This window comes from Sardina pilchardus, chromosome 17, assembly GCF_963854185.1.
Source record: "Sardina pilchardus chromosome 17, fSarPil1.1, whole genome shotgun sequence".
Lineage (NCBI taxonomy): Eukaryota > Metazoa > Chordata > Actinopteri > Clupeiformes > Clupeidae > Sardina > Sardina pilchardus.
Window position 1 is genome coordinate 5562992 of NC_085010.1, and position 18207 is coordinate 5581198.

Genomic DNA, 18207 nt, shown 5'->3' on the forward strand with positions numbered 1-18207 from the left:
CCGCGTTTCCCAAACAAATTAAGAAGCTCTTAACGCCAAGATCTTCTTTGGAGCGCTCTTAAGAACGCTGTGAAAGAAAATCGCGTTTCCCAGAGTCGCTCTTAGCTTAAGAAGATCTTTCATTAAGAAGGAAACGCAAGATCGAGCTGACCCACTCTTAACAGCCTTCTTAGCGATCAAATGCTCAGTGATCATAGCCTGCCGCTAGGGGCACCTAGATTTCTAGGCTTTAGTGATCAAGATGCGTCAGGAAAATGTATATCCTCCACTTTTTTAAACAATAAAACTATTTTCAATGTTGCAATGCACTCGTGGCTGTGGACCACTCGCGCAAGAAACGACTTAAAAAATATATATTGAATTACACGTTTAAGTTTTCAACACATCTGCATATGAGTTTACAGTACTTCACATACAACAAAACATAAACAACCCTGTGGCATTTCACAGAGGAAACAGATGTAATTGAACTCAGCTGAACCTAATCCAGTGAGGCTTCTGCTACTCTAGGCGTTGCCAAAGTCCGCGATGTAAAAGTCTGGTTTACATAATGCATACGTGCACCCCACTCGCAGGCCACATGGGCTGGAGGGTTACATCTTCTCGGATATATTAAAGTAGACTAGCCTACATCACATGCCTACTACCACACTATCTATAAGAGAGATGGGATGCGTCTTGCATGAGTTAATATATGAATTGCCTGAGCTAATAAAAAATAGGCATAGGCTATATTGATAATCACCCTGTTTGATCAGTTAGTTTGAGTTTTTTGGCAGACTATACTGTAGGTGTAAGGAGCCGCGACCACACAGCCCAGGCTGCAGAAGTGCCGCAAGGGCGCAGCAAATTATCTTCAGAAACAATAATTAAGCTCACGATATTCACAACGGCCCAAAACGTTAACGGCCCACGCGGGAATCCTCCCGAATCTCCCGATTAGCCACCCGGGCCTGCACACACACACACACACACACACACACACACACACACACACACACACACACACACACACACACACAAACGCATGCACGCACGATACATGCGTAGCCTAATTGCACCTGTAGGGGGACCGCGGGGCGCTGCGTGTGACTTGTGCGCTTATAAAGGGGTGGGTGATCGATTTGCCTGGCATCGATTGATTCAGTTTCAGCACCACCGATGTGAACAGCTCTCGTTAAGAGCTTCTTTTGAAGCTTCTTTGGTTTGATCTTAAGGTTCTCCTAAGAAGGCAGTTAAGAACGCTTTTGGGAAACACCCGTATCTTAGCGCTCCTTCTTAGCGATTCCTTCTTTGGAGCCTTCTTAAGTCCTTAAGAAAGATTGCATTTGGGAAACGCGGCCATTAAAAGTCACCTCTCATCTCGACCAGTGGTGTGTGATGAGTGGTCTGGCACTTAATAGCTGCTGCGTTCAAATGATGCTCAACAAAGGTATCCAGAAAAGTGAATGTGTTGTTGTTTGTTCTGGGTATCCAGAGAAAAGTAAATGTGCTTCTTCTAATTATAGAGAAAAGTAAATGTGTTGTTGTTTGTTGCTTGTATGAATAATCTAATCTAGTAATTTTGTGTGGCTTACTTAAGTGAGAATGTTTATTGGACAAATACATTTATTTCAATATACATAAAGATATCACCTGTGAATCTAGTCTTTCCCTTAACCTCTTCGTTCTCTCTCCCTCTCTTCCTCTCCCTTCTTCTCTCACCCCTCTCTCTCCCTCTCTCTCTCTCTCTCGTTCACTCTCTCTGCCCCCTCTCTTTCTCCCCCCCTCTCTCTGCCTTTCTTCATCTCTGTCTAGTTGACGTATCTCACTCATGCGTGCATGGAGCTGAAGTTGGGTGAGCGGAAGATGATGTTTGACCCCTGGCTGACGGGCCCAGCGTTTGCTCGTGGCTGGTGGCTGCTGCATGAGCCTCCGCCCGACTCCCTGGACAGGCTCTGCAACGCTGACCTCATCTACATCAGCCACATGCACTCAGACCACCTCAGGTACCTGTAGGCTGGGCCGGAGTGGGCGGTGGTGGGGTGGGTGGACAGGGCTATAGGGTGGGGTTGAGTGGGTGGACTGGTCTGGGCTGGGGGTGGACTGGGCTGGGGTGGGGTGGCGTGGGGTGGGTGGACCTCTGGTACTTTGCTGTGTATCAAAGATCTGCTTCAATCCACTGTAGTACTTGAGGCAGTAAATGAGAAGGAAGTGACAGTTAGTGTGCTAAGTTATTTGTTTCTCATTTGGTTGTAAATGATAAGATGTGGCTGTAAGGCAGGTGTTGTTGGTTCCATTCCCGGCTTCAACTGTTGAACCGTTGAGCGATATAATCATGTCATGCAAATGTAATGTCCATTTAATAATTTGACAAACTGTCTTCTTCTTAGTTACCCGACACTAAAGACTCTATCTGAAAAGCGACCTGACCTACCCATATACGTGGGAGACACTTCTCGACCAGTGTTCTGGTAGGGACATAAACTTATTGATACAGTATAATCTTATATTTATGTATTGGAATATATTAGAATGTACTGTACATACAGTATCTCAGCTACATATTCAAATATGAATATATATACAGTATAATCTTATACTAATGTATTACAATATATTAGAATATACTGTACATATGTATCTCAGCTACATATTCAAATATAGCCACAAGTGGCAATGGCGGGCCCGAGCACCTGCTGTGCGGACACGTGACATTTCAGAATCTAACAAAGCAACACGTACTTGTTGGTGGGCATGTGCATGAGCAACACACATGCCCACCAAATTTGGTTAATTTTCATCAATGTATGTGTCAACCACAACAGACAACAGGCTAGGTGGCGCTATAGAGTCCCTATGCCACACCCTAGGCCAGAGCTCTGTCTCTGACTAGCGGAGCAATAACACACAAGCCTACCAAATTGTTGTGAGTGTATGTGTCAACCATAATAGACAATGTGCTAGGTGGCGCTATAGAGTCTCTAAACTTCACCCTAGGCCAGAGCTCTATCCCTGACTAGCAGTAGCAATAACACATATGTCCACCAAATGTGGTTCATTTTCGTGAATGTGTACAACCACAACAGACAATGCGCTAGGTCAGGGGTCGGCAACCCAAAATGTTCAAAGAGCCATTTTGGACCAAAAAAACAAAAAGCAAATCTGTCTGGAGCCGCAAAAAATGAAAAGCCTTATGTAAGCCTTATATGAAGGTAACACAGGCTGTAAGTGTATATTCTCTATATTAGCCTACTATCAAAATGACTAAGTAGGTTACAACGAGGCTACATAATGAGCTTTCATGATTAAATGTTTTTCCCTACAGCGCATCTCGGAGAGAATGACACACCACGTGACTACTCCGCTGGTGCTTTAAGTTCAACTTCGTGTATAATCACCATCCGTGAACCGTTGTTTTCCACGTTTTAATATCTCTCAGGTTACAACAAAATTTCTCCAGAAGTAGGCTACTGCAATCGCACTTTTTCTCTCATTCCCAACTGGGTATATAGTCGGCTGCAAATGTAGCATGCCTTCCCTGAAAATGTCTTTCTAAATGTCTCTCTTTTTGTTGTTCGCCAACTTCTCATTACAAAGCAAGCAAACATGCAGGCAATCCTTCCACAATGGCAATGAAAGCAAATTATTCGGTCCATTCTGCCTTAAATTCTCTGATCTCATCGGCTATCTTTCTCTTTTTCCCTTTGGGATCCATGGCATGACACCCGCCGGTTTGTTTACAACCACAGCCACCTGCATGGCACGGCGCCGCCCTGAAACGTGTGTCGCAGGCTATCAAATCTTCGTTGACAGAAATGTTGAACTTTAATATTTATTATGCACATTTTTACAACATTGGAAAATGTTAACAATGTTTGTCCTGATACAGAAACCATATTAAAGCAAACAAACAAAAATCCCCCCATTCATTTTCATACATTTTTGAAGACGCTCAGGGAGCCACCAGGGTTGCGCTAAAGAGCCGCATGCGGCTCCAGAGCCGCAGGTTGCCGACCCCTGCGCTAGGTAGTGCTATAGAGTCCCTAAGCCACACCCTAGGCCAGAGCTCTGTTTCTGACTAGTGGCAGTAATAACCAGTGCTTAATTTGAGCCGGAACAAGATCCGGAACCTCCGACGTTGGATCCGGCAGCTATTCAAGGCTTAATTTGAGATCCGGAACCTCCAACATTGGATCCGGCAGCTATTAAATTAGATCCACCACCTCCATGACCATATCACAATGAAATAAAGCAAACAATAATTCATTCATTCATTAAATAAAAGTTCGTTCGGACCTTTTGGCCGCGGTCAACACTGTCCCCATCTCAAGTGCAGAGTGAGCGGGGTTTTCCGCAGATTTGCGCGGCAAATAGAGCATCTCTTTTCCCCTCTACCATCTCCTCACAACTCTTTATTGGCCTTGTCGGCCCACTGCTTAAGCTACCCGGTTCAATCCCATTCCCCACGTGAAATCATGGATTGCCAAAGGACATATCTGCACGGGATCTGAGGAGTAGGGAAATAGAGGCAGGTGTCTATCTATGGATACTGTATGGGCTGTTTTGGACAAATAAGATATATGTGTAAGTAAAATGAAGTCTTAATTATTCTCTGCTGGTACTCTCAATATATTGTAGTCTTTGTTTTATTTGTTAGCCTAATTATTGATTCATTGCGTTAACGTGTGTTTGGAGAGTTAACGGGCGAACTTTGAGTGAGTATCGTGTGCTTGTTTGGAGTTCATCCTTTTACTCTGAGCGTTGTCCGTTGTGGTTAAAATAACCTTGGCTAGCATACTGTCTTGCAGTGTTGGCGAAATAAAGCCTTAAACATGCGAATCTGCACTCTGTCTCCGCACTCGGTAACTGGTTTAATTGTAGGCTAGTGCATACAGAATCGTTGTGCGTCGTCGTCCCGCCGACCCTTTATTTATTTATTTATTTATTAATGTATTAATTTATTTATTTTTGAGTCGCCGGATCCACCCATCCTCTGCGTTCCGGCACCTCCCACTTTACAAATTAAGCACTGCTAATAACACACAAGCTCACCAAATTTGATTAATTTTCGTGAATGTATGTGTCAAACACAACAGACAATACGCTAGGTGGCGCTATAGAGTCCCTAAGCCACACAGAGACAGAGCTCTGGCCTAATTCATATATTTTTAAGGGATTACAAAGGAAATGTTTATTGCTCATGTTTTTTTTATTGTATCCTATGGAAAATCCCACTTAAGAAACAACACTGAAGGCTAGGCCTAATATTTTTACAACAGACCGCCATTACATTTTTCATCTCCTTCTCTTTCATCTCATTTTTCATCTTTTCAGCTCACTGGGGGTGCACACACCACACTTTGGGAATCCTCGGCCTACGGTGTGGCTTAGGGACTCTATAGCGCCACCTAGCGCATTGTCTGTTGTGGTTGACGCATACATTCATGAAAATTAACCAAATTTGGTGGGCTTGTGTGTTATTGCTACTGCTAGTCAGAGACAGAGCTCTGGCCTAGGGTGTGGCTTAGGGACTCTATAGCGCCACCTAGTACATTGCCTGTTGTGGTTGACATATACATTCACGAAATTGAACAAATTTAGGTAGGCTTGTGTGTTATTGCTGCCGCCAGTCAGAGACAGATTTCTGGCCTAGGGTGTGGCTTAGGGACTCTGTAGCACCACCTAGCATGTTGTCTGTTGTGGTTGACACATAACCTGACTCTCACCAGATCCTGTAGTTCTCTGTCTGCTTCACACAAGGATCTGGGACTTCTCGATAGGAGATGTATTTACGAAGGCGGGTCCTTGTAAAACATCCTTGCATGTGATTTGATAAACCACTTGCCTGTTATCTTGAATGACGTGCTAGGCTTCTTCAAGCTCTTGCCAAACCCGGTCAGAAGAAGAGTAAAAACATCCTTGCCACCAATAAATGTCTTCAAAACTATTCTCTGCTAATCTTTTAAAGAATGAATACTCGACAGATTCGACAAAAACGGTTGAAATAGCAGAATCAATGTCAGCACAAGACTCCTCGCTGCGTGCCACCATTGTCGCTTCGGCGCTCCTGATTGGTTCATCATTTTTTGCTCCCTGGAAGGAGTTTGGAATGCCCTCGAGTCCAGACCCTTGTGTGGAGCTCAGCAAAACGCCTCTGGTGGAGCATGGCGGAACTACAAGGGTCTGGCAAGAGTCAGGCTAGTTGACACATACAAAAATTAACCACATTTGATGGGCATGTGTGTTGCTCATGCACATGCCCATCAACTCACAGTTGCTGTGTTAGATTCCGAAATGTCACAGGTCTGCACCACCGGTGCTCGGGCCCGCCATCGCCGCTTGTGGCTATATTTATTTAAAAAATGCCATTATTTTCATGGTTGACATTTTATATTGTTAATAATATTGTTGTTATTTTTACTATTACTTTTATACTCAATGTCAGCTTTTCAATTTTATTTGAAGCTATTAGTTGTAATGTAGTTCATTAGTTGTAGTGTTCTTATATTGTAAGTTGTTTAAGACAAAAGCATTTGCCAACACCATAAATATAAAGGCAACAACACTTTTAACAGTAACCTGACCATGTTGCAGGTATCTGAAAAACAGTGGACTGAACCTTACCAACATCAATGTGGTTCCTTTTGGTGTCTGGCAAAATGCAAGTATTTAATGAGTAATTGTCTGTTTGTGTAGCTTTTCTGTATGTGTGTGTGTGTGTGTGTGTGTGTGTGCGTGCGCGTGTGTGTGTGTGTGTGTGCAAAATGTGCTAACTGTTTAATGAATAATTTATTATATTTATGTTTTGCATACCTGCTTATGGGCTCTGTGCACTAATTTACTTGAAGTCAGAAAACTATTTTTCCTATTTGTTGGCATCACAGTCAACAAGCACCTGACGAGGAGTGTCTCTGTTGTATTGTGGCGCTTGAGAGCACACCTGGGCACACCTGATTTGAATGGAGTTGCAGTGTGACGTTGACTATTGGAGCTGATGCACGCAAGGCTCTTTAGGCGGCTCATTTCCACTGGAGCGTTAGCAGTGTTGTAACGGCATCTTCTGTTATGTTCTGCTTCTTGCATCTTCACGCCAATTCACACTATATTGCCAAAAGTATTGGGTCACTTGCCTGTACCAACACGCAGATGTTGTTGTGTTAGATTCCGAATGGGCCCGCCATTGCCGCTTGTGGCTTTATTTATTATTAAAATGCCATTATTTTCATGGTTGACATTTGATACTGTTAATAATATTGTTGTTATTTTTACTATTACTTTTATACTTAAGGTCAGCTTTTCAACTTTGAAGCTATTAGTTGTAATGTAGTTCATTAGTTGTAGTGTTCTTATATTGTAAGTTGTTTATGACAAAAGCATTAGCCAACACCATAAATATAAAGGCAACAACACTTTAAAGCCCAACTCACACCAAAGATTCCCGACGCGACGACTGAGTTGCAGCGGTGTGAATTAGAAGTTGCACGCACTGTAGGTAGGTGCAAGCCGTTGCAAGCCGTTGCAGAGCATTAAACATGTTGAGTCACAGTCGCAAGGTTTTAGAACGTCGCGGCTCGGCTCGTCTCATCAGGAATCTTTGGTCTGAACCCAACTTAACAGTAACCTGGTTGCAGGTATCTGAAAAACAGTGGGCTGAACTTTACCAACATCAATGTGGTTCCTTTTGGTGTCTGGCAAAATGCAAGTATTTAATGAGTAATTTTGTGTGTGTGTGTGTGTGTGTGTGTGTGTGTGTGTGTGTGTGCGCGCGCGTGCGTGCGCGTGTGTGTGTGTGTGTGTGCAAAATGTGCTAACTGTTTAATGAATAATTGATGATATTGCTGTACTGTATTGCACACCTGACTATGGGCTCTGTGCACTAATTCACTTGAAGTCAGAAAACCTGTTTTTCCTATTTGTTGGCATCACAGTCAACAAGCACCTGAAGAGGAGTGTCTCCGTTGTATCAAAACGTGTGTTCACCGAGAACCCTTCCCTCGTTATTTAGAGCAGCTGCTGCATTCAGATTGGCGTTTTTAGGAAAAGGTGGAGGCTAAAATAACTTTGACTTGAAGCCGAGCAGAGTGGCACTGCTCCAGAGAGCCGCCCATTGACATTAAGACTTGAGAGCAATGTATTTCTTAGGTGCTTGTTGCCAGCCATGCTTACACACAGGAAACTGGTTTGCCAACTTCAGGTAAAGCCTACCTTACATTGCCTGACTTTGCAAAGATTTGGAAAAGATTTTTGAAAAACTACAGTCTCAGACCCTCTCACATCTAAAGACAATTCATTGAGTTTTTAGTCACAGTCTAGTCACAGGCCAGTCTCAGATTAGGATTTTGCAAAGACTGTGGGTCACTATTTACAAGACTGCTGCTAGATTCCTTCAAATTATTTCCATCGTGCAATAGGCTACACGTCATCATTCACAGGAAATCACATGATAGCCTACTCATATCAAAGTAATTTTTTCGCGTTTCTGCAGCATTGTTTGATGTGTGACATCACTAACAGATATAGAGCTGTTCTGTCACGTAGAACAACCGACTAATAAATTATAAGAAATGAAATAACAAATAATCATAAAGGATACAGCTGTCGCCTATTTTGCCCCTTCCTGTTTCATGTTCGCGCATGGTTACTATTGGTTTTTAATGTTCACGTCACTATTTGCATGAGCCACGACTGAAAAGACTTCCGATAATATCAAACATGTTTGATATTGTCGTAACGGCAAAACTAGAAAAAGACTGCCTCCGACGGACTTAAAACCGCTAAGATTGGCACCTTACACTAAACGATTTAGATGACGGGAGCGCGCTGCGATTTCAGTACAACTCCCAAGATTTCCGCCCGATTTTGGAAATTTAGTCGCCGACTGTTAAAACAGACCAATCGTGCAATGTAAGCCAGCCTTAAGCTAGCGCACAGAGGCCATGCTGATCACTGGTGGCGCTTGAGGGCACACCTGGGCACACATGATTTGAATAGAGTTGCAGTGTGACGTTGACTAATGGAGCTGATGCATGCAAGGCTCTTTAGGCGGCTCATGTATTTCCACTGGAGCGTTAGCAGTGTTGTGACGGCATCTTCTGTTATGTTCTGCTTCTTGCATCTGCACTCCAACATGTCATGTCTGCCCAAAAATAATCATTTTAAACACACATAAATCCTTTTACATCGTAACATGCTGATTTGATCAACACAACCAACCAGGTTTGTGTAGACACTAATTTAATTAACCACACTTTTTATCAATGTTTTAAGGCACTGGGTATCCATTAACACAAATATTAATGGGAACTGACTTAAAAAGTCCAAGTATCATCAAAATGAGTTTGAAGCCAATGTTTCATTAAGATAACATAATTACATTGTGCTGCTTTAAGTTAGATATCCTGTTTTATTAAGATAACAGAAGTGCATTGTGCTGCTTTATGGTAGATATCCTGTGTGAAGGAATGTCCTTATTACACAACAGCTTTGATTTTTTCTAAACTGTTTTTGTTTTATTTTTAACAAATACTCTTCAGACACTAAAGTAATGTTTGGGTTTTGTTTCTGTTCTCAGGTAGACAAGCACCTCAGATTCATGATTCTAATGGATGGTGTCCATCCTGAAATGGACACTTGTATGATTGTTGAATATAAAGGTATTTGTATAATAGTTGAATATGAAAGTATTTGGCTAACGCTTTCTATGAAGACACTCATATTCACCATTAATTAGCGGCTTACTAGCATGTGTATTAGTAGCATACTAACCATTTGTTAGTCATTATAAGTCACTAATTAATACCTTATTCTGCAAGACCTTATTCTACCCTTACTAGACTCTTAATTAAGAATTTCCCCTAAGCTCCTAATTACCCCTTATTCATAGTTATTAAATAGGTTGTTGCCTATGAATCATGACTTAAATATAAGAAAGTAAGTAAGTAACTTTATTTGTCCCCCAATGGGGCAATTTGTTGTGCAGCAAGTACAGTACGGATCACATACAATCACACACACACACACACACACACACACACACACACACACACACACACACACACAGTTTAAGAGGTTGCCTACCTTGCAGCCATAGTTAAAAAACAATAGAATTAAGATAAAATGAATAAATAAATAAAAGGCTCATCTTATCCAAAAGTATGAGTGGGAGGGGGGGGGGGGGGGGGGGGGGGGGGGGCTACCTATGCTTTTTTGAGTTAAGAAGTAAAATGGCTGACGGAACAAAATAATGTTTATATAAGGGTTCAGATGCAAAAGCCTCTAAATCCGTCTGACCACTTTTATTTTAAATGAGCATTTTGTATCAGGCTCCTATAGGGTTTCGCCTACAAATTAATATTTCAGACCATGAAGAGAGTGGTATTTAGTAAGTTTTCAAGCTAAATTATTTAATTAACTTACACTATATGTGAAGAGCATTCACTCACCATCTCATTTTTGACAAAAGTGGATTTAGAGGCTTTTGCATCTGAACTCTTCTGTTTGTTTTGAAGTTGGGGAGTTTGAAGCGTAATCCAGATGGCAACATCTGAAATTCAGTCTGTAAGGGATGAAAACTACCTGACAGGATGGGATCAACCTTTCTCAGAACCTGCTGTGATACTGCTGCTCGTTTTAATGATCTTGGAAAGGAGTTTATTTGTTTCACAGAGATAGACCCATACCAGCAGACTAAGGAGAAGGTGACAACTGACTCAACAAAGGACCTATAAAAAAGTGTCATCAGAGTCTTGTCCACATTAAATTTGGCCAGCTTCCTAAGGCAATGCAGGCGCTGCTGGCCTTTCTTGCAGAGCAGAGTAGTATTTGGCTCAAAACACAGCTTATCATCAATAATAGACCCTAAGTACTTGTACTCTTAACAACCTCTATATCCTGCCCTTTTATGCTAGTCTCGACAGTATTACAGACATTATGCCTAAAGTCAATACACATGTCCTTAGTCTTTGAGGCATTCAATTCAAGAAAGGCATCCTGACACCATGTTAAAAAATGGTCAATGACCGGACCGTGTGAATGTTCTTCATTGTTCAGTAAGCTGACAATAGCCGGGTCATCAGCAAACTTCACAAAGTGTTGGTTTTCAGTACCAGAGCGACAGTCATTTGTATACAGAATGTAGAGGAAGGGGGAGAGCACACACCCCTGAGATGAACCAGTTGATGTGAGGGCCAAGTCAGAGAGATGTCCATTTACTCTCACTCGCTGGGATCTATTTGTGAGAAAGTCTAATATCCAGCCCGCAAGGTTGGCCTGCAGTTTGAACTGATGCAAGAGCTTCTCAACCAGCAGATGGGGCTGGATGGTGTTAAAGGCTGACGAGAAGTCCACAAACAGTAGTCTGGCGTGGTTTTTGTTTCCCTCAAGATATTTAAGGATGAGGTTGAGTACTGTTACAGCTGCATCCTGAACCCCCCTGTTGAGTCTATATGCAAACTGTAGTGGGTCAAGGAGGCTCTCCGTCCTGAGTGTCAGTTCTCTTTTGATCAGTTTTTCAAAGGACTTCATCACAAGTGATGTGAGGGCTATGGGTCTATAGTCATTTAAAGTCTTTGGATGGCTATTCTTAGCAACCGGGACTATAGTTGAAAGTTTCCATAAGTCAGGGACCTTCTGTTGGGACATAGATTGGTTAAAATGTAATTAAAAATTGGGCCTAACTATTCTGCACAACAAGAGAGAACGCGGCTGCCAATGTTGTCTGGGCCAGGACTTGTTTTGACTTTGCAGTGTTTAAAGGTGTTCACAACACTCTGTGCAGAGAAACAGACAGCTGATTGGGACGGGGACAGTAAAGATTGTCTATGGCCAGCAATTTCGTTGCTGAAATCATGTTTGTCAAATCTTGAGTAAAAATGATTTAGTTCTTGGGCCAGAACTACATATACATGGCTCAGTATGGGGCTTGTAAGGTGGTAGCACCACAAGAACAGTTAAGTCCAACGCCCACCAGAAACGGCGTTCAGCGGTGTTCGGCGGTCTGGGCTTGCCGTGCAGGATTTTAGAATAGTTTTCTATCTCTGTGCGGCTGCTGCGCGGCTGACGTTTCCAGTGGGCGATGCTCCATTGAAAACAATGGAATTCTATTTTTTTTCGTGGCGCGGCGCACCGCGTACGCTTCTGGTGGGCGATGACCTCTATTCACCCCTAATAATACTTATCAAAGATGGTCTATTCAAACGACCGCAACTCGGACCGCAAAAAATAATTATTGAAGTACAGGACCCGACCCGCTTCCCGACCCGCTTATTGTAAAAAGTAGTCTAACTTAGTCGTAGTGTCATTGAGCTACGCAAAATTGGACATAACTCAACATTGACTCAACATTGAACATAATTAGCCTAGGATTTTCCTATGCAATAATACCATAATACCATTCGATCTTGCTGCAAATTATCAGACTTGAGAAGCAAGCATTGCATCGGCAACTTCGCTGCTCAGTAGCCGATTCTGCAACTTTCTGTCGAGGCCAGCAGTTCGAGAAAAAAGCTGCAGATCATAGACAGAGAAAGCTGAGAACAGAACACAACTGCATGTCAAGTGTAGCCGAGGGTCTGTCTACGCAGAAACAACAAGTGCATTTCTACATGTTCGTGACAAAATGTGGGGGATAGAATCGCGTTTCAGTGGGAATGCTGCAACTTATGTCTTTCTCTTCTAAAGACAATTATGTACGATATAAATGACAAAAAAATAACGGCATATTTTTTTTACCGACCCGACCAATATCGCATATCATTAAAAATATTTTTTCTTGACCCATAACCGCGGGTGACCGCGGTCGCCTGCTCGATTTGGATCAGCCCGCGCATCACTGCAGTATGGGTATAATAGATCAATATAAAGTTATTTGTGTAATTGTATTTATAGTTGAATATGAAGGTATTTATAGTTGGATATAACAGTATTTGTATAGTAGTTGAATATAAAGGTAATTATATAATTGTTGCATATAGATGCACTTGGGTAATGAATATGAGGCATGTGTATAGTAATTGTGTAATAAAAATAAAGGTATGTGCTGTATATTTGCCATGCTGTTCTCATTAACTTCACATTCACTCTATCCTCACATGACCTTAAGTGCTGTTTCTCCACACGTGACCTTGAACTCTGTGGCCCCACCCCCAAAATATCACATGACCTTGACCTCTTTGGCTCCACCCCTACAGGTCACATGATCTTGAACACGGTGGACTGCACGCGGCCCAATGGGGGTCGCCTGCCGCATGGAGTGGACCTGATGATGAGCGACTTTGCTGGAGGAGCCTCTGGGTTTCCCATGACCTTCCATGGAGGGAAGTACACTGGTAAGGCCACACGTACACATCCAGTTACGACACCATAATAAAAATAAACCATTACAGTGGACAACACATCTAAAACAGTATGGTCTTATAGCTCTGTAGTATTGCTTATAGCTTTGTTGTTGTTGTTGTTATTATTTTTTAGTAAACCCTGTAGCTGTGTGTCCATAGAGAGCTGGAAGGCGGACTTCATCCGGACAGAGAGGAGGAAGCTGCTCCATTATAAGGCCCAGCTGGTGAAGTCACTGCAGCCCAAGATCTACTGCCCATTTGCAGGCTACTTCACAGAGGCACATCCCTCTGACAAGTAGGTTAGCTAAACACTAACACACACACACAGTGAATATTTCATCCAAGAAGTTGGACTTACAGTAGTATAAACCAGCCTTAAAGGGATTATCCGGAGTAAAATGCACTTTAGATCAATTTATGGATGATTGGGAGTACATACGTTGAGTTGACATCAAATCAAATCATTCGGATGTGTTTTGAGAGAGTTCGATTTTACCGTTTTTAGCCAAAACTCATTTTGGCTAAAAACCCAGACCCAGACCCAGGCATGTCCTTTCGCCGCTACAAAACGCTATTTTTATACCTCTTCTACTGTTCCAAACAACATTACACTTACATGGTAGTTAGTAGAGGGTCCCTAAAGCCAAACCGAAGTATCCCCAGGTCTTTATGTGGTCGGATAGAGAGTCCAGAATGAATTTAATCAAGCCAGTACCTTTCCGGAAATGTCGCTGCTGCAGCTGGGGAACACTTTACTTCAGCAACATTTCCAGAAAGGTACTGACTCGATTAAATTCATTCTGGACTCTCTGTCCGACCACATACTGTAAAGACCTGGGGATACTTCGGTTTGGCTTTAGGGACCCTCTACTCACTACCACGTAAGTGTAATGTTGTTTGGAACAGTAGAAGAGGTATACAAATAGCGTTTTGTAGCGGCGAAAGGACATGCCCGATTCACTTCCAGTCTAGCGAGTTTTTGGCTAAAAACGGTAAAATTGAACTTTCTCAAAACACATCCAAATGACATGATTTGATGTCAACTCAACGTATGTTCTCCCAATCATCCGTAAATTGATCTAAAGTGCATTCTACTCCGGATAATCCCTTTAAAGGGATATTCTGCCATTTTTGGAAATACACTCATTTTCCACCTCCCCTCGAGCAAAACAATCGATATTTACCTTGTTCCCGTTCATCCAGCCATTCTGTGAGTCTGGCAATGCAACTTTTAGCTTCAGCCTAGCATAGATCACTGAATCGGATTAGACCATTAGCTTCTCGCCTGCTAGCTTCATGTTTAAAAGTGACTAAGATTTCTGATAATTTTCCCATTTAAAACGTGTCTCCTCTCAAGTTAGAAAGTGCAATAAGACCAACTGAAAATGAAACCTGGCGTTTTTCTAGGCTGATTTGACATGGAACTACATTCTCATCTGGCGTAATAATCAAGGCAACTTGCAAACGTACCATAGGCGCAGTGATATCGTACGCAGCATCTGAAAATAGTCCCCATAGACATCAAGCAGTAGTAGTGCCAGTAGCTGCAAGTTGCCTTGATTATTACGCCAGATGAGAATGTAGTTCCATGTCAAATCAGCCTAGAAAAACGGCAGGGTTCATTTTCAGTTGGTCTTATTGCACTTTCTAACTTGAGAGGACACACGTTTTAAATGGGAAAATTACCAGAAATATTAGTCACTTTTAAACATGAAGCTAGCAGGCGAGAAGCTAATGGTCTAATCCGATTCAATGATCTATGCTAGGCTGAAGCTAAAAGTTGTATCGCCAGACTCACAGAATGGCTGGATGAACGGGAACAAGGTAAATATCGATTGTTTTGCTCGAGGGAAGGTGGAAAATGAGCGTATCTCCACAAATGGCGGAATATCCCTTTAAGCTGGGAAAACATAATGAAACACACAGACACCTGCCTGATTTTTTAGAAGAAAAAGACAATCTAGGTGCTTGATTTATACACCTGTGGAATGATGGTCATGACGCACATCCTGCAATGGTGTTGTCCATCGTTGAAATATCTAACCCCGACTGTGTCTCTGACCACTTCCTGTTCCCCGTCTTTGACCACTTCCTGTTCCCCATCTCTGACCACTTCCTGTCCCCCATCCCTGACCACTTCCTTACCGCCCACATTGACCACTTCCTGTCCCCCATCTCTGACCACTTCCTGTTCCTTGCCTCTGCTGCAGATACATTAAGGAGACCAACATAAAAAATAGCCCAGAGGATCTCAACGCTCAGATCAGGAAGAGCAGTCCTGACATCCTCACCTGGACTCCCAAACCTGGGGCTGTGCTGGATCTGGGTGAAGCACTGAAACACCCCTCCACTGGGTATGTGTTGTATGTTGTGTGTGTGTGTGTGTGTGTGTGTGTGTGTGTGTGTGTGTGTGTGTGTGTGTGTGTGTGTGTGTGTGTGTGTGTGTGTGTGTGTGTGTGTGTGTGTGTGTGTGTGTGTGTGTGTTTGTGTGTGTGTGAGTTTGCCGTTGTGAAAAAATAGAAGGAATCACACTATTTACAGTTCTTCCGTGGAATTAAAGGCATTGGACGGACAGTTCTATGGAGCTTATTTTATCTCTTTCTCTCTTGCTCTCTGTCACATGCAAGCATGCAAGCATGCATACAGTACACAGACACACAGACACACACACACACACACACACACACACACACACACAGACACAGACACACACACACACACACACACACACACACACACACACACACACACAGACACACACATAAAGGAATAATGCCCTTCTACATATATGGAAGGCCATATAGTATATGAAACATACAGTGCATACATACTGTGCATACACACGTTTTTCTGTTAGTTTATGTTGTGTGTGTTGACACAGTGTGAGGAAGTATGTTTAACAGACATGATGCAAATCATCTTGATTTATAGATCAATAAAGAAGCTCAAAAATATTCATATCAGTGTAATAACATACTTGTGATTTATAACAATACTGTTATAATGTGGTTATTAATGTAGGAGTGCCATAACAGACCCACCAGCTGGAACAAAGGTGTTTAAGGACAGCTGGGAGTTGGACTTGTATGTGAGAGAGCTCAACGCTGCTATTGGTGATGACATTTTTAAGCACAGAAGCTGGATCCCATTTTACTACAACTGGGCAGGCTTTAAAGACTACAACCTTGTCATTCGGGTAAGATCGTTTTACAAAGTTCACAATTATTCTAAACACATTCTATCAACCACCGTAAACACAGGACACCGCCAAACGTACAGTAAGATGAATTTTAAGCTGTCAGATGAATTGTAAACTCATCTGTGTATTCTGGCGTCTGGTGCCAGTCAGGTTGGAACATAGATTGGTTCAAAAGAGCAGACCGAGGAAGCAGGTCTGCTCAACTCCAAAATGTGTGTGTGTGTTTTTTGTCTTTCTGGATCAGCAAATGTACTCCAAGCTCAAAATAGAAGTGTTTTGCTAACACAGGTCAGGTAACTCCACTCTCACTGGGGCGTGAACAAAATACGGGTTTCAGGTAGGCTGGTTAAACCCTGCCTGATCTGCCGGCGATTTGGATTTAGCCATGCACCTCAGGCTGGAAACCTGCGCATCTATCTCTCCTTCTTCCTGTCCACACCTTCTGGGTCCAATCAAAAATGCCAAAAATGGTCTGATTGGTTGAAAGACTATCCAAAAGCAGTCAAAACGCAGACTCCCCAGACTAATGTTCAATCTTAAAAGATTGAGCCCAGTATGGTGATAGCCAGACTAGGTTACAGGTAGGGTTATTTTATTTTACTGAACACAGCGAGCCAAGACAACACTCCTCCATCATCACCCATCATCCCCTGGAACCAAATCTCTCCTACCCCAGCAGGCTGAGTAACTAAGTTGACTTTACACTGATCACCTACTGTATCGAACCTACCTACCTACAGAAAGGAACTTTAATTCAAGCAACACTAAAGTACGACGGAGGATTAGGGCCGTAATAAAATAAAAAAATATAATAAACTTCGAGAATAAAGTCATAAATTATGAGAATAAAGTCATTAATTACGAGAATAGAGTAGTTAATTACGAGAATAAAGTCATTAATTACAAGAATAAAGTAATAAATGATGAGAATAAAGTCGTTAATTACAAGAATTAAGTCATCAATGAGCGTGAGTGAGTCCAGGAAGGAGGGCAACAGGATATATGATCATGAGAATGACTTATTCTCATAACATTATGACTTTATTCTTGTAATTAACGACTTGATTAATGAAATGAAAGGGTTGGTATGAATGTTGAGTCATGTTTCATGAAACAGTCATGAATGCTTCATGTGCAGTTCATGACAGCTGTTATGAATGTGTTATGAACGAACCTGTCAAGTAAAGTGTTACCAAATATTTCATTATCTGTGTCAGTGCAGTCTTTCCTTAAAGTTTAATCGAATGAATGAATGAATTTAATCGAGTCAGTACCTTTCCGGAAATGTTAGTAAAGTGTTGTTGGAGCGTTGCGCAGCTGCCACAGCGACATTTCCGGAAGGTACTGACTCGATTAAATTCATTCTGGACTCTCTATCCGACCACATAAAGACGTGGGGATACTTCGGTTTGGCTTTAGGGACCCTCTACTCACTACCACGTAAGTGTAGCGTTTTTTGGAACAGTAGAAGAGGTATAAAAATAGCGTTTTGTAGTGGCGAAAGGACCTGCCCCGGTCACTTCCAGGCTAACGAGTTTTGGCTAAAAACGGTGAACTCGAACTTTCTCAAAATACATCCGAATGACATGATTTTGGTGTCAACTCAACGTATGTACTCCCAATAGTCCGAAAAATTGATCTAAAGTGCATTTCACTCCGGATTATCCCTTTAAGTTATTTCCACTTAAAGCT

The 18207-nt window shown here is 42.3% G+C and overlaps 1 protein-coding gene across 1 annotated transcript in view; it reads left to right on the forward strand.

The window, feature by feature from the left end:
• LOC134061802 (cytidine monophosphate-N-acetylneuraminic acid hydroxylase-like) overlaps positions 1-18207 on the forward strand; it is a 46694-nt gene that overhangs the window by 17171 nt on the left and 11316 nt on the right. Inside the window, exons 5-12 of the mRNA XM_062517603.1 lie at positions 1798-1988; positions 2373-2453; positions 6577-6643; positions 9554-9635; positions 13170-13307; positions 13476-13611; positions 15527-15670; positions 16338-16512. Of these exons, the coding sequence (XP_062373587.1) occupies positions 1798-1988; positions 2373-2453; positions 6577-6643; positions 9554-9635; positions 13170-13307; positions 13476-13611; positions 15527-15670; positions 16338-16512 (1014 nt within the window). The remainder of the gene's footprint in view (positions 1-1797; positions 1989-2372; positions 2454-6576; positions 6644-9553; positions 9636-13169; positions 13308-13475; positions 13612-15526; positions 15671-16337; positions 16513-18207) is intronic.